The sequence below is a fragment of the Egretta garzetta genome, unplaced genomic scaffold (assembly GCF_000687185.1).
Source record: "Egretta garzetta isolate BGI_Z169 unplaced genomic scaffold, ASM68718v1 scaffold401, whole genome shotgun sequence".
NCBI lineage: Eukaryota > Metazoa > Chordata > Aves > Pelecaniformes > Ardeidae > Egretta > Egretta garzetta.
In genome coordinates this window covers 412917-428960 of record NW_009258651.1, presented here as the reverse complement: position 1 = coordinate 428960, position 16044 = coordinate 412917, and the positions used below count along the sequence as shown (strand labels likewise).

General features: G+C 46.3%; 1 protein-coding gene across 1 annotated transcript in view; it reads right to left on the bottom strand.

Annotated features, from left to right (window-relative positions):
* Positions 1 to 154: 154 nt before the first annotated feature.
* The window catches only part of LOC104134714 (E3 ubiquitin-protein ligase rnf213-alpha-like), a 62571-nt gene continuing 46681 nt past the window's right edge, over positions 155 to 16044 (bottom strand). Inside the window, 19 exon segments of the mRNA XM_035903770.1 lie at positions 155 to 2760; positions 5046 to 5206; positions 5616 to 5705; positions 5906 to 6106; positions 6627 to 6704; positions 9348 to 9543; positions 9674 to 9842; positions 10100 to 10183; positions 11081 to 11216; positions 11429 to 11683; positions 12107 to 12198; positions 12365 to 12530; positions 12683 to 12833; positions 13198 to 13292; positions 13391 to 13425; positions 13803 to 13884; positions 14646 to 14861; positions 15063 to 15164; positions 15770 to 15981. Of these exon segments, the coding sequence (XP_035759663.1) occupies positions 2583 to 2760; positions 5046 to 5206; positions 5616 to 5705; positions 5906 to 6106; positions 6627 to 6704; positions 9348 to 9543; positions 9674 to 9842; positions 10100 to 10183; positions 11081 to 11216; positions 11429 to 11683; positions 12107 to 12198; positions 12365 to 12530; positions 12683 to 12833; positions 13198 to 13292; positions 13391 to 13425; positions 13803 to 13884; positions 14646 to 14861; positions 15063 to 15164; positions 15770 to 15981 (2699 nt within the window). The 3' untranslated portion in view covers positions 155 to 2582.

Sequence of the window (16044 nt, the reverse complement as noted above, 5' to 3'; positions counted from 1 at the left end):
TCAGCAGGACAGATAAGGAGAGAATGAGATGGAAAGGAAAAAAGACCAAACTCGTGGGTCAAGATAAAGGCAGTTTAATAAAGAAAAAGCAAGAGCAAAAGCCACACACGGTAGCAAAAGGAAAAAAAACCCCAAGATTTTATTCTCTACTGTGATTCTCTACTTCCCATTAGCAGGCGATGTCCAGCCACTTCCTGGGAAGTAGGGCTTCAGTATATATAGTTGTTCCTCCTGAAGACAAAACGTCACAAGAGATGAGTGTCCCCCCTCCTCTTCCTTTTCCCTTAGTTTTTATATCTGAGCTGATGTCATATGGTATGGAATATCCCTTTGGTTGATTTGGGTCAGGTGTCTTGGCTACGTCCCCTCCCAAGATTTTTCCCCCTTCCAGCCCTCTGGTGGGGTGGAAGTATTGGAGGCACAGCCTTGATGCTGTTCGAGCACTGCTCAGCAGTAGCCAAAACATCGGTGTGTTATCAACCCCTTTCTACATACCAATAGAAAGCACAGCACTATGCAGCTTGACCCAGTACACCTGTCTTGCACCTCTTTTTTGCCCATTGGTCTCCTCCCACGTAAACAATCCTTAATTACTCATTGGTCTCAACTCTGTAACATTCATACCCAAATTCAGTGTTTCTGACACTGTTACTTGGGCATTTTAGGCCTGTTATGGTATTACTGATACATCCTTTAGGTGAGGGTGTCTTACATTGCTAGGCTCCCTCCTGACTATATAGTTCACGTTGGCAGCATTTGTTTTACATTTTATGCTTTTTGGGGCAGAATTACCTTACTTAAGCCTTACTCACCTACCTAAGTTTAATCAAGCAAAAGCAGTTTTGCATCTCAGGCACAGAGCTTGCATACCACGGCAACAGTATTTGTGCATTCTGTTCTCACATCCCATCTGCTCCCAGTTCCCATCAGAGGTCTTGGCCAGTTTTGGAGCCTGGTGTCCCAGTAGGGCCCCTGACTCTCAACCCCCAGCCCCGTGGCAGACCCCACATCCAAGTCTCCACAGAGCTGCTCCAAGAAGACATCCCTGTGGGTGAGCCTAGCTTGTTTTTTGCTGCGGAGGCCTGGCTCACCTCCCTGTGTTGTCCTCTGCTGGCTTGGTGAAAGGAGGTGAGCCAGTTGTTCTCCTTCTTGCTGCTCAACTGCAAAGCTACGGTGGCGAGAGGGGGAAGCCCAGGTTTTGCTTTGCACCAGGGCCAGGAGGACCCAGCTCTTCCTTCCTTCCTTCCTTTCTCCATGAGCTTATAGCACCTGAAGTTGTCTGAGCTTTAATGCCGTACAACTGTGTGTTCTATCATTACAATAGTTTTTGTGTGTGCATGTGTTTATATATATTTATACATGTGCAGCTATGTGTGTATATATAAATATATGCATGCATATATGCATATGCACATATACAGCTATGGTTTTGTGTATATTTATACACACACATATATATAGTGGCTAACTCTAGTAACAAGTAGTTACTATATGCAGAATGAAGTATATATGACCCTAGAATAAAAATGCAAAGAGGAGTACAGGCATGGGATGAGAGCGGAGGGCTTGAACATACAGGCACAAGATGATATTCAGAGCCTCAGGGCTGTAAACTACTCACCAATCATCAATTACTCATCATCAGAGGAATTCAAACTTCGGAACTGGGATAAATTTTGTAGATACCAAAGAAAACAAAGTTGAACTGATAAGACAGCACAGCATGTACTTCTGGGTCAGGATGATCAGAACAAAGATCTGATCTGAGCCAACCGAAGGGGTGACTTATCATCTCTCTCAAGGTGCAGAGTCTCCAAATATGGGTATAAAATGGGTCTTCACTGCAGTTATGAAGGGTATCTTTATCGTGGAACTACCACTGCTGATCCATGCTGCAGTGCTGCAGCTGCTGTTAAGTTTCTTGCTTTTGCTTTTCTTTTTAGGTATATTTTTGTTTACATTGCTTTTGCTACCTTGGATATGTTATCACAGCTATTAGGAAAAAGCGCAAATACATTACTAAGCATTAAAATGAGGTTGTCTTTCCCTCCCCCTTTCCAGCTGATTGTTTTTTGGTAACCTGCTCTGAAACTTAGGTGCAATAAATTTGCAACAAACTGAAAGGGTGGTGGGGAGATTTTTGCCAGGGAGCAGCAGGTATGGGGCTGTTCCACACAGGAAAATGAGTTGGGAGTAGTGGGTTACCGCAGCAGAGGCAGGACAGTGTCCCCACTGACCAGGCATAGTCCCACAGAACCTGGCCAGAGCCAGATTCTATTGACTGCCCAGTGATATCAAACAAGGTGAGGTGATGAGACAGGTACAAGATCAAGGCAGGAAGACTAGTGAGCAAATCAGGGTTGCCAGGGCACAGGGCTGGACACCAATGCACTTACAACATAGGTCAGGCAGGGACAGAAGGTCCAGGGCTGAGCTTAAGTGGAGCTCCTGGACCAGTGGACAGTGGGTGCATGGGTGGAAATCCTGGGTGAGGTCGGTCAGGACAGTTAAGGCTCTCAGGATGCTGACAGCTGGGTTGGAGAAGCTGCAGGAGAGTTAATTCCTGGGGAACTTAGCAAGAGTTATGTTTCTGTCTCCTGGATGTAAGTAGGGCTATGAAGTTTGCTGGCCCTCACAGCTGTCTTCCAGATGAAAACAACATCCTTCAGGAGTAGGTCTGGACTCAGAGTGCCTGTCAGGTTTGCAATGGAGGCATTATCTTGCCTGTCTTCCAGGAAGGATATGAAAGTTTCCTTTAGCCTGTGGGTGAGAGAGATCATGATTTTAAGTGTTTGGAGGACTTCTGGGTTTCCCAAATGCCCTGACCTGCTGCAGGCAATGCTGGCAGTCAATGACATTCTGTGCTGGTACCCCTGAGATGGCCTTGCAGCTGGAAGCCAGGCAGTATTCTCTGGGGTACCTCTGGTGGTATCAGACAACAATGTGGGAAACTGTTGGTCAACATTGTCAGCAGCACCTAAATAAACATTGTGGCCTCCTCAAAGCTGATCTCCCTCAGCTTCGCTGACTGCCTCTCCCACCTCAGGTATAACACAGCATGCTGAAGCTATCTGTACTCAGCTCAACAGGTCCCCAGCTCCCTCCTTCATGAGGTCTGTCATGCTGTCACTGTGGCATTAGGAGACCTTTCTCATGCAAGAAACGGGGAAAGGGAGGTGGTATGGCCATATCCTGACATTGGGGTTTCTCATTGGTCCTGTATAGGGGACACGTTTTTTGTTCCCTTACATGATCCCTTTCTTTTTCCCCAAGGCCAGACACATATGAGGGGATTGAGTGCATCCTCAGCAAATTTGCAGATGACACCAATTTGGGCATGAGTGTTGGGCATGAGTGTTGATCTACCTGAGGGTAGGAAGGCTGTGCAGAGGGACCTGGACAGGCTGGAGCGATGGGCCAAGGCCAGCTGTATGAGGTTCAACAAGGCCAAGTGCTGGGTCCTGCAATTAGGTCACAACAACCCCATGCAACGCTACAGGCTTGGGGAAGAGTGGCTGGAAAGCTGCCTGGCAGAAAAGGACCTGGGGGTGCTGGGTGACAGCCAGCTGAATATGAGCCAGCAGTGTGCCCAGGTGGCCAAGAAGGCCAACAGCATCCTGGCTTGTATCAGGAATAGTGTGGCCAGCAGGAGTAGGAAAGTGATCCTCCCCCTGTACTTGGAAGCAGTGAGGCAGCATCTCAAATACTGTGTTCAGTTTTGGGCCCCTCACTACAGGAAAGACGTTGCGTTGCTAGAACATGTCCAGAGAAGGGCAACAAAGCTGGGGAGGGGGCTAGACCCCAAGTCTGATGAGGAGCAGCTGAGGGAACTGGGGTTGTTTAGCCTGGAGAAGAGGAGGCTGAGGGGAGACCTTATCGCCCTCTGCAACTGCCTGACAGGAGACTGTAGGGAGGTGGATGTTTGTCTCTTCTCCCCAGGTAACAAACAATAGATGAGGGGAAATGGCCTCAAGTTGTGCCAGGGGAGGTTTAGGTTAGACATTAGGAAAAATTTCAGGGTTGTCAGGCACTGGAACGGGCTTCCCAGGGAAGTGGTGGAGTCCCCATCCCTGGAGGTATTTAAAAGAAGGGTAGATGAGGTGCTTAGGGACATGGTTTAGTGGTGGGATGGCAGTGTTAGGTTAACGGTTGGATTTGATGATCCTAAAGGTCTTTTTCAACCTAAACAATTCTATGATTCTACACTGAACTTTATTAATAAGAATGTAGCCAGCGGATTAAGGAAAGTGATTTTTCTGCACATGTGAAATCACATCTGGAGGATTGTGTCTGATTTTTTGCTCCCAGTACAAGAAAAACATTGGCGCTTTGGAGTGAGTTCAGTGGAGCACAACCAGTATCATTAGAGATGTAGAGCACAAGACATAGGAAGAGGAGGTAGAGAACTGTGTTATTCAGCCTTCAGCAGAGAAGGTAAAGGGGAACTCTAATTGCATCTTTAACTATGTAGTGGGAGGGTGTCAAGAAGATGAAGCCAGACTTTTCTTGAGTCCAGTGAAAAGACAAGAATTAACAAGCACAAGATGCAACAGTGGAAATCCTGACTAAACAAAGAAAAAAATATTCTCTGCACGGGTGGCGCAGCTCTGGGACAATGCAGAGTGGTGGTGGCACTATCCTTGGAGCTAGTCAGAACACAAATGGACAAGACCTTGAACAGTCTGATGTAGCCTTCAAGTCAGACCTGCTTGAACCAAAGGGATAGATGAGACCTTCAGAGGGTCCTGCCTAACAAAGTCTCCATGATGGTCTGATTTTTAGTGGTTCTTTTGCTTACCCATGACATGTGAGATGAATAGAAGGTGCTGGGGTTTCTGCTGCTTTTTACTCCCAGTTCAATTTGCCTGGGCATTACAAAAAGACTCAATGATGCTCATCACAGCTGCAGTAATTCCCACTTTTGGAAGGCATGGGCCTTCTCTCCAGCAAGCTTCAAGAGCCCACCTTAAAAGGGAATTCAAGGTCCCTTCCATCTTGGTCTAAGGAGTGGTATCTATCCCTGGATAGGAAAAATCTGCTCTTACCCCCACTGTGGATCAAAGCTATCCAGATGCACAATGATCATCTCATGGAGCTCAATGAGGAACAAGTCCAGATTAACTGTAGAGAGTGCAGTAGTCAGAGCCTTCTCCTCCTCTGCATTCAACTCCTTGTGGTACTGCTCAGAAACCAGGCAGAAGGGATTCTGCAATGACAAACAACATCAGCAAGAGGACACCCTGGGATTCTCTGCAAAGACCATCTGGGGGCTACATCTGATGGAAGAGGTAGAACTGGGACTGTCTTTGTTCCTGGCTCTTATGCCTGGGCCAGCAGAGACCACAGCACCAGCTGCTGATGTGACACACGCCAGAAAGCCCCACTGCTTCTAGTACAAAATCTTGTGGATGGCCCTTTTTCCAAGGGTCTTACATGACTTAAGCAGGTGAATATTGTTTGGCTCTTGCTGAATGGTAAGAGATTAAAATCACAATTTTTTCCTATTTTTTTCTAAAAATTTCTAAAGTATTCCACAGAAAATAAACTTTGTCAGAAAGTTTCTCTCTTCCCCTAGACCTTGTCATCAGTTTTGTGAACTGGGCTGCATCCCTCACCTGATTCATCTGCACCAGCAGCACAGATCTCTTTGCTGACAGTGTCTGCCACAGAGACAGGATGTGCTTCAGCTGAGTGTTTGGTACCACCTGGAGGAGGAGAAAACAGATGGGCAATCAGTCAGCCAGTTCCTGCTCTTCAGAAAGGCCATGTCTGAGTTGCCATATTCTGGGTTAGCTCACAAAAACTGTGTGTTTAAAAAGTGATGTCTTAATCTTTAGGGGAGGGCGTGAGGGATGGAAATATTCAGCCTATTTCCCATTCAGTACAAGCAAAGTGCCTTGCTTACCGGCAGGTCTCTGAACTGTTCTGCACTTGAATCCATCTTCAGCTCATTTTTTACATACTCAGACAACTGGCGCTCTGGGTTCCCACCGGTCAGGGCCAGGAACTCGGCAGCCACTTTCAAGGTGGCAAGTGTTTGGGAAATATCATTCACTGATCGGGCTTCTTCCATGATCTGTTTCAGCTGGTTCACACTTAGTGATTCCTATCAATAGAAGAAAATACAGCCAGACTGTGACTCCGACACATGAGGTCTGACTCCTGCGAGCGTGTCTGTACAGCAAAGTGACTGTATAACCTTAGGCACCGGTTCTGCCTTCTTAACAGAGGGAGAGTTAGGGATACCTGGCTAACGTCCAGGGTTTGCATGGGAAAGACACAGACTCTACAAGGACATGGGTTCCCCAGCCTAGTTGCAAGCAGGAGCAATAAGCCTACAGTTGCCCCCCGTGCTGATCCGCCATGCCAGTGCATGGTGTGCTGTAGTCACCGTATCCCCTTGTACAGATGAGTCCGTCTGAGTAAGTTGCCTAGATTCCCTTTAAAACCAGCTCCTTGGGAGGCTCCAGCCATCTGCCTGATTTGGACTTGGACCTTTTTTACACGTCCTGCAGGTGCCATATTCTCTGTTGAGCTCTTTGTCCCCTGGGGTGGCTTATTAATAAGCATTACAAGGCAGAAGAAAGCTTGGGTGGAAAAAAAAGGATGGTAATCTCTTTTCGTACCTGTTGCAGCTGTTCTCTCACTTTTGTTTTTGTGTACTGCAGGGTCTTCATCCGGTTCGGTGTAAAGGATGGAGCTGTCTGGAAAGCAAAGGAGTGGCTGTGAAGACACAAAGCATCACTTGGCGCAGGACAAATGGGAAACCCATTTCCATGCAGCAGGACACAGCTACCCATGTGTTGGCAGCAGGGCCGGTGGCAATGACAGCCTAGTGTAGGAGGTATAGGGGAGGCGGAAGCAGGGAAGGACTACCCAAGTGAAATATAGAGGCATTGCTTGGGCATGTGAGGATGGAGTTAAGAAACAAAGGATGGAGTTGAAACTGCTGAAGGACGTGAAAGCCAACAAGAAGGGCTTCTACATGAGTAGCAAAAGGAAGACCAGATGAAAACTTGGCCCACTGCTCAACAGGCAAGGGGACCTACTGACAAAGGACACAGAAAAGGTACTAATTGAGATACTTGGTGCTTTCTTTGCCTCACTTCTTACCATAAAGGCCTGCTTTCAGTTCTTAGTGTTTACTGGCAAAGTTTAAGGCATGTCACAAAAAGAGAGGACCAAATTAGGGACTACTGAGATAAGTTGCTGTTGTGGCAGCTAAGCGCCACAGAGCTGCTCATCCACTTCCCTCTCCTCCCTACCCCCAGTGGAATGGTGAAAGAGGAAATGAAGAATAAAAGTGAGAAAACAAAACAGATGATGCAAAGGCAATCACTCACTGCCTCCCACAGGTAGACCAATGCTCAGCCACTTCCTGAGCAAAAGATGGCTAACCTCCCTAAAACCCCCTCTTCCCTGTTTTATTGCTGAGCATGACTTTATATGGGTGGGTGGGGGGGGAGCAGAATCACAAATGGAGAAGGCCTTTGATTCTGTGAAAACACTGTTCAGCAACAGTGTATTAACAGCACCGTTTTGGTCACAAATCTAAATTAACTCCATCTCAACCAGAGCCAGTACAGCTGGATATACACAGGTCCATGGGACCAGAACGAACGCAGCTGGTGGTGCTGAGGGAGCTGGCTGATGTCGCTAAGATACTTCAGCAACAACTGACGTGACATCCTAGCAAGGTTGTGCGTGATACCAAATTGAGGAAAGGAACTGATACACTGGAGGCCATGGTGGCCATTCAAAGGGGTCTCAACACGCTGGAGAAATGGACCAACAGGAACCTCATGAAGTTCAACAAAACCAAATGCAAAATCCTGCAGCTGGGATGGAGCAATTACATGCAACAGCACAGGCTGATAGCAGACCAGCTCTGGAGCAGCTTTGCAGAAAAGACCTGTGTGTCCTGGTGCACAGGTTGAACAGAAGTCAGCAGTGTGCTCTTAAGGTGAAAAAGACCATGTATAGCACACCAGCAAAAGTGTAGCCAGCAGGATGAGGGAAGTGATTCTTTCCATCTATTCAGCATTTAGATATTACATTTGAGTATTGTGTCCATTTTGGGGTTCCTCAGTACAAGAGACATTGGCAAATTGAAGTGAGTCTGGCAGAGACCAACAAGATGATTGAGGGTCTGCAGAACAGGATGCAGGGGATTGTTCACCCTGTAAAAGAGAACGCTATGGGGAGAATCTAATTGCTCTTCCACTACTAAAAGGGGGATCACAGTGAAGGCAATAAGGACAAAGGGTAACTGAGGATCTCCTGCTTAAGCATGCAGAGAACACTTTCATGGTTAGGGTGCTAAAACATCAGAACAGAGGGGCAGAGAGGTGGTGAACCTCTGTCCTTGGAGATTTACAAAATTCAACTGTACAACACCCTGAGTAATCTGCTCTTGCTTTGAAGGTAGCCTTACTTGGAGAAAACAATTGGACCAGAAACATCCAGAGGTCTGTCCAGCCAAACTCTTTCAGCTTCTCTGTGACTGTGTCAGTTTCTCTGCTTATCCTACTCTACCACTGAACAAGCATGTGGACCTGAATCACTATGTGATGGTCATGTTACCATGTTCTTGAACCCCTTTTTCCCCACTCCCTTGTGGCTGGATTTTCACATTTCACAAATCCAAACATCCAGTAGGCCCTTCCTCTGACACAGGAAATAGCCGGGGCAACCAGCAGTCATAGAAGTACCCCAGGTGAAGTTCATGTAACCACCTGAGGGTTATGCAAAGTTGTAAAGGGGCTGAAGTGACTTATGTGCCTAAATTCATTGCTGTCCCGCAAGACTTAATTTTTGAGTTATATATCTCTGACCTCCCTTTTCAGATGGGAATGACCATTTGCAAACCATGTCCCCTGGGGACTTTGGAGGAAAGCCAAAGGCTAATGTGAGTAGGTGAAGATGAATACCACAGCAGAAGACTGGCTTCTCCAACATGGATCAGAGACCCACATTAGTCTCCAGACCTATACTATGCCCTGGAACTCAACTCTCTTGAGTATTTTTAGATGGTGTCTGACTCCTCCTTGGTGATAAGGAAATCCAGGCCAACCTCCCCTTCAGGCTTTGAACAGAAAAGCTCACATTGCCTTTCACAACACCGAGGTTTGCTGAACAGTGTGGTTTTTGATCACACAACTGTTAGAATTCAAGGAATGCAGGTAGATGCAGAGTGGTTGGCTGCCAAATGCACAAACACCTTCATGTATGTTTGCTCCAGCTCTGGAGAGGTGAGTACCAGGTGCTGGAAATAAAATCCTACATCCCCTGCTGGCCTTAAGTACTCCAACTTGGCTTGTGCTGAAACTGCATCGTGCTAAGCTCACCTGAGCTTTGATGATAGGTTTCCCACTGATAAAACGTTGGATCACTTGCCGCTGCAGTGTCTGGAAGTCAAAATGAGTTGTCTTGGTGCCATCTTCCTCTACCACATACTGGGAGTTGGCCAGCATCGCAGTGATCAGATCATTCTCAGTTATCTTCAGCACTGAAGATGGTTTCACTTCTTCTGCAGAGATGATCCTGGAAGAGAAGTTACCCTTTGCTATTAAGGATAGCAGCATGCTTCTCACCTCATCCCACTTTGCAATCAGTGACACATACAGCTCTAGACAAGTCCTGATTTGCTCCAGAGGGATGGTTTGAAACATACCGTTGCTTTTCCTTTGTGATCTGCGTAGCTGTGTCCACACAACTGTTCTGGAGCTGTATGAGGAGCCTTGTCACAAGGTAACCAATAGAAAGTGGAGTTGGGAGAAGTTTCAGGACAGCAGTGTTGACATTGATGTCCTTTGGCAGCAGGTCAGGGGGGACTTTGACATCTGTAAACAAAATGGAGGGTTTCTCTTCTGCCTCATGTGGTGTTAGGAACAATTCTCCCAAGAGGGAAACTCAGGCTAACTTTTGTTAAAATCTTTTGAGGTTTTTTATATTAAATTTTGTATTTTGGAAAGGCTTTTTGATTTGTTTTCAGTTAGAAGGTCAAAACAAAGCAAGCTCAGCAACTGGCATGAGTTCCAGCCTTCATAGATGGCTTCCCTTGGAAAGGGAAGTAACAATACCTGGGAAGTCAAAATACCTGAGCACTGTGGTTTCCTTCTGATATTGCTCCATACTTTCTGGATGGTTTCTATCGCTCGGCAGAAAGCTGAACGCTGGTCCTCTTCAGGCACAGAGAGGGGAGAAAAACAGCAGTGTCAATGCATGCTCCCAATCGAAAGCAATTGAAAAATACTTATTTTTCTCTCCTTGAAAGATATAGCTTATGGTGTGCAACTGCTCAGTAAACTGTGTTAGGCTGGGCCTTGGTTGCCTTTCATAGCTGTGGCTTCGAGCTTAACCAGAGCTAGTTTTTTTCTACCTCATATTATACCATATCTGGCATTAAGGGGTACAGGAAAAAATTCTACAAGTTTCTCAAGTCCTGCTGACTACACCTGCTTTGAGAGTGGGAGGCAATCTGCCCAAGAACCATTCCAATGTTTCAGAGATCATTACAGTGTCTCAGAGCTCTCTACCCTCTCCCCCAAACCCCAAAGATGGCCATGAAGATGGAGATGACTGAGAGTCACCACTGTGAGTTTGTGTCAGTGCCCTGAGAGCACTAATGAGCCTTAATAGCCTGAGCAGCCTGACGTGGGAACTCCACCTCACCCCTTCCCCATGGACCTAGGAGACATATGTAAGCCCAGGTCAGTGCCCGAGTTGTACACAACCCTGTCTCCTGCTCTCATAACTTATTGACTGGACTTCCTAGACTACTCCCAGACTTATTACCTTGCCTTGTGTTATGATCACTGAGCTGTTGGTAGAACCTGGCTCTATCACTACCCTGGCCTTGCCCTGATACTGTGGGACTGGACCCTGGTCGCTGCCTGGCCTGTGCTGTGGTCACCCTTAGCTCCTGGCTCATCTTCCCTCATGGAGTAGTCTCCTGTTTGCTGCTCCCTCACAGCTTGCAACAGAAATCAAAGGTTCTGCTATAACATCAGAGCAGAGCATCTGGGTCTTGAGGAGTAGTAGAGGAGTTTACTGGGATCAGAATAGGTCCATGTCATACCTGAAAGCTCATGTTGGTCTAAGAACTGTTGTACTGAGTGTATTTCACCTCCATGGCTGTTATGGAAGAAGTGGATCAGGGCTTTCTGCAGACTGAAAATGTCAGGCAGGTGTTGGACATGCTGGATGTTTTGGAGCTAGAAGGGAAAATTCAGCATGACTTTGCTATCCACACACTTATCTGAGGAACCATGGTTGTGTCTGGCATTGTGTGGTATTCAGGAGAAGGGCACTGTACTAGGAAACACATGGAAATGGGTCGACTTGGTGCTCCACTGACACCAACAATGGTGAATCCACCTGATGCCTGTTTCTACTTTGAAGGAGGAGGAATGTTTCTATAGCAAACCTTAGACATGAGCTCCAGAAGAACAGGGTAGCGGTTTCCTTCACCTTCCTTGTGTTCTTGCTGAAGCAGATGCATCAGGGTTTGGATGGACATCTTCTGTTCAAATCTCCACATGTAGGACATGCCAGTCAGTCCAAGGTTTGGCTCGTCTTTGAAAGGAGGCATCTGGCCATAAACTATTTGTAGGAGCAGGTTGGAGCCCTGAGAATCTTTCAACCTCTGCAGCTTGACAGAAGCAAGGTTCTGTTCCAAGACCTGTTGAATTTGAAGGGTTGTTAGGAGCTGCCTTTTGTTACAAAAGGGTTTGGGAGGACTTACAAGTCTTCTCATGAGGGAAGACAACAGTGGCTCTGAGGAAAGGGAAGAGACAGTAAAAACTTCCTGTTGAAGAACGAAGCTTGGACAAGAACAAAATTGCTCAAGAAGAAACCAACAGCGAATTTTCTTGCCCTCCAACACATAGAGCCATTTTTTTTTCTAAAGGGGACTTGAATCAGCATGTAAAAGGCATCTGAAAAAAGAGGTGATAAACCTGTTTATTGCATGTGGGAATGTCCCAGCTCATTGGATGTGCCTGGTTATTCAACAGAGCCCATGTGGGCTCTGCACTTGATCCCTAGCAAAGTGGTAGTTTGTATATGGGATACCTGGAAACATAGCAACCAGTCCCTCTCATACCTGGAAGAACGGCTGAGTCAAGGTTTTAAAGCAGGTTTCCCATTGCCTTCGCTCTTCTTGCTTAAGCAAAATGTTCAAGGCCATGTTTTGTCCTGTGGGAAAAGCAAAGCACAATAATGACCCTCTCCCAGTAGACACTGGAGTCTGTGCAGAATGGATGCAGTCATGGGATGAGAGCCACCAGTTCCAGTGACCCTGTGAAAACCAGCCTGATGTAAGCCTGCTGGTACCCTTCCAATGCACAGAATGTACCTTTACCTGTTGTACTGTTGCTCAAGTGCTGGAGAAACAGATGGACAGTCACTGTGGCATCGTCCGTGTTTCTGCTAAGTGCCTCTGCCAGGCATTCAGTATCTTTTTCAAGGTGGTCCCAGAAGAATTTTGCCACATCCTTTGGCTTCTCTGTCATCAGACTCAGAATCGCCTGGAAGACAGGGTGGTTTCTTAATTAAGCTCTCAAGAAAGCTTCCTTCCAGAGTAGGGCAGAAGTTATTCATCATGTAGGAGCTGCAGGCTAAGTGGGGTGGGCAGACAGACAACAGGTAAGGGAGAGAAAAGAAGCAGGGGCTGTTTCACCTGTTTATCTGTATAGATCCCTAGCAGCATGGATGAATGCAGCAGAGCTCTTGCAAGGCAGACAGAGGCAGGCGACAGGTCCCTCTCCAATTCCATTCTCCGTGTCAAAGGGCTCCCAAGGATGTATCCTTTTCCTGTTTTATCCTCTGTGCTGTGATAAGGAAATGTAATTCAGTTTACACTCTCAATGACTGGGCTCATCTCATGTAAGTTAACATTGGCAGAGGCTTGGCCATCACTGGGTCAGAACAAGTGTGAACTTGGGGTGAGATGAGACTTTTGGAAGGGAGAAACTGCTGCTGAAGAAATGCCCTTCCCAGCTGTTTCATGCCACTCCTGTTTTCTCTCCTCCCTGTTCCTCTCAGTAGATATTTCCAAGATTTCCTCCTGCAATTGGACCCTGGGTCACAAAAGACCTTGCTTTGCCCAGCTACAGTGTTTCCCCTGTGCCTGGAGAATGGAAAGAGAATACCACAGCCCTGTTTGTCTCTTTTGGGCAGGGAGCATCAACTTACATTTCCTTCCTCACGAAACCTCTTTCAGGATTGTGCCTAATTCCTCCAACTTTGGCACCACATAGGCATTGCCTGACTTCCGAGGGGCGCCCGCACTGTAGGTAGAGAAATGACAGCAGCATAAGATGTCAGGCAGAAAACCTAATAGCAGACAGAAGACCCTCAGCATCACAAAAAGCCAAAAGACACTTACTTCGGTGACAATCCAGTATGATCCACACTGACAAGCTGTGTATGAAAGGGAATTAGATCAATTAGTCAATTGTCTCCCAATTACAAAATTCTCCATGATGTAAGCATGGCCAGAAATTCACTGGGAGGGCAACAGCCCAGGCACTTCCCAAGTAAGACCTTCTTCCCATCTACTGGGATCTGGTCTTACACTATGAGTTTCACAGAGTTTACTTCAGCCAGAAGGAGATTGGTAAAATACTGAACAGAAGCACAGAGGTGTCTTTAAAGAAAGCCACCCTCTTCTCTATCCACCTGTTCCTCCTTTCCCTCCATCCCCTGGTCTCAGGGCACATTTCTAGCAAGTTCCATATGTCTGCCATCCATATAGGAGCAGCTGGGCTGGACTGAAGTAAAACTTCCCTAGCACTTACTCCAGACTTTATCGTGTTGACCAATTTTCCAGTTCTTCTGATCAAAAAGTAGGTCTTCAGGCATGGTGGGAAGGTAGGACCCCTTAGAAAGGAAACACAGGTGTAAAGAAGTATTTGAGGAATCGTGTAATCATTTTCCATGTTTGCTTCTCACCTACTGAAGAAATAACAGTTCTGGAGATAAACACATTAGGTGAAAATGGGCACATGAGAAAGCTTGACTAAGACATAGAGCAAGGGACATAGCATTGTATCAACTGGGGATACACTGGGGATGGCTGGGTTTACAAGAACAGTGATGCCCAAGTTAGCATCTTCGTGACTTCTTTGGTATCTGCCTACCAAACTCAGCATTCAGAGGGAAGGAGCAAGATCTGGACACTGCCGTTGTCTTCACAGCCAAGAGATGGGCATCTCAGTTGCTTTCTGCACTCCTCAAATAACAGGAACAATATATGCATCATTAGATGCAAAGTGGGGCCTAGTCTAGTAAAGCATTTATCTTTACCTGACAGCTGGCATATTTGTGGTCAGAATGAAGAAGTTTGGGCTAGGATTTCAATCGTGTAGGCTCAGTCAACATTTAATATTTGGCAGGCCTCCAGGCTCCCTTAGACTTACTGAAGAGAGATGGGCATCTCCAGCAGGCTGTGTCCCCCGCTTTCAATACAGATAGTGACGGACAGTCTCAGTTTGCTCTCAGTGGACTGTCTAGAAGGGAGTGAAAAAACTAGAAGGCTCCATATGGTGTTTACAGCAATCCAGAAAGCTGCAGAGTGACCCAAACCAAATCTGGCTGCAAGCCATGAAGGGAAGTATCTGTATCCCTACATCTTGACTTACCTTCACCATACGAGGCTTAAAGCAGATATTTCTGAAAAGTTGAGTGAGGGGACTTTGGGACAGGGCCAGAGTAAATGCAGTGTGAAACACCACCTCCATCAAGACTTTGTTTTTGTGTCTGCACAGGGCATCCATGATCTTCTTCATCTTGTTTTCCAGAGGCTCTTCTGGGAGCGGTGGTGTTTGGAGGATGTTTTCCATTTGTTTTATGACAGGCTAGAAAAGAAATTGAACAAACCAGATGGAATCTAAGGAGACCCATAAGGCACCTCTTGATGAGGTACCTGCTGGTAGGCTTCAAAAGTGGTATTTTATATAAACGTGATGATCCTCTTGTCACCAACTCATGAGGAAATTCCTATAGCTTTCTACAAACACCCCGTTAGAAATCTTCTGTAGGACACAATGGATGCTTACCGTCAGTCTCTGGACTTCCTGGGGATCTCCATTTTTTATTTGTTTTTCTGCTCTTTCCAGCACCAAAACCATCAGCATTATATTTGACCAGGCACCCATATGCTGCGAAATACAGATGTAAGTTGCATTATCATAAAGAAGATACCATCAGCATGTAGAAGGCTATCTCAAGGCTGCTGAAGCGTTCAGATAGACCCCTCACAAATTATCATGTTATTTTTGTGTTGTGAATATTACAAACTGGTTTTGCATCTTTTAAAATTTGTATTTGTACCAAGGGGGCAAGCTTGGGGTGCTGTAGAAATATGTGGTCTGAAATCTGTTCTGCTTGAGTGTTACTGTCCAATTGTTTCATTTCTGCAGTCTTCCAAATACACAAATAGGTACCTCTAGGGAGTCGTGCTATGCAAGTATGAAGGAGGGATGAATTGTTGTCTAGAGGAGCTTTTATCTCTCCCCAGACTGGAAGAAATCTCCCAAGAAGAAAATTTGTATTACTTAAGTTGAGTGATTCCTGTCCCATCAGCTTTGATAAGGCACACAGGCTACAATACAAGATGAATTGTATTGTACAACACAGGCTACAAACACCAGGCAGGGCTCAGGGTAGTCAGCTGTACTCCTTCAGAGCTGGCTGCAAAGAAAAGTCTGTGTGCTTGGGTGGCACAACTTCAGTGACCTGAGATGGGCTTTTGGAACACGCTCACCTGTGAAATTTCAACCCCTCTGGGTACAATCCATTTTTCTGCTTCGAGGATCTTCTGCATTGGGATGAACCCATAGTTGTTACAGAGATTTCTAATGAGGAATATTTGAGGCCATGGTGTCTGTGCATTTGCCACCAGCTTCTTCATTGCATTCACCAAGTCTTGCTCTTCTTGCTTGTTCCCACCAGGAGACAGTATGTTTGGATCTGCAGCTATCAATGAGATCTCTCATTAGGCTCACTCCTATGCCGTCACATATCATAAATCCTTTTTGC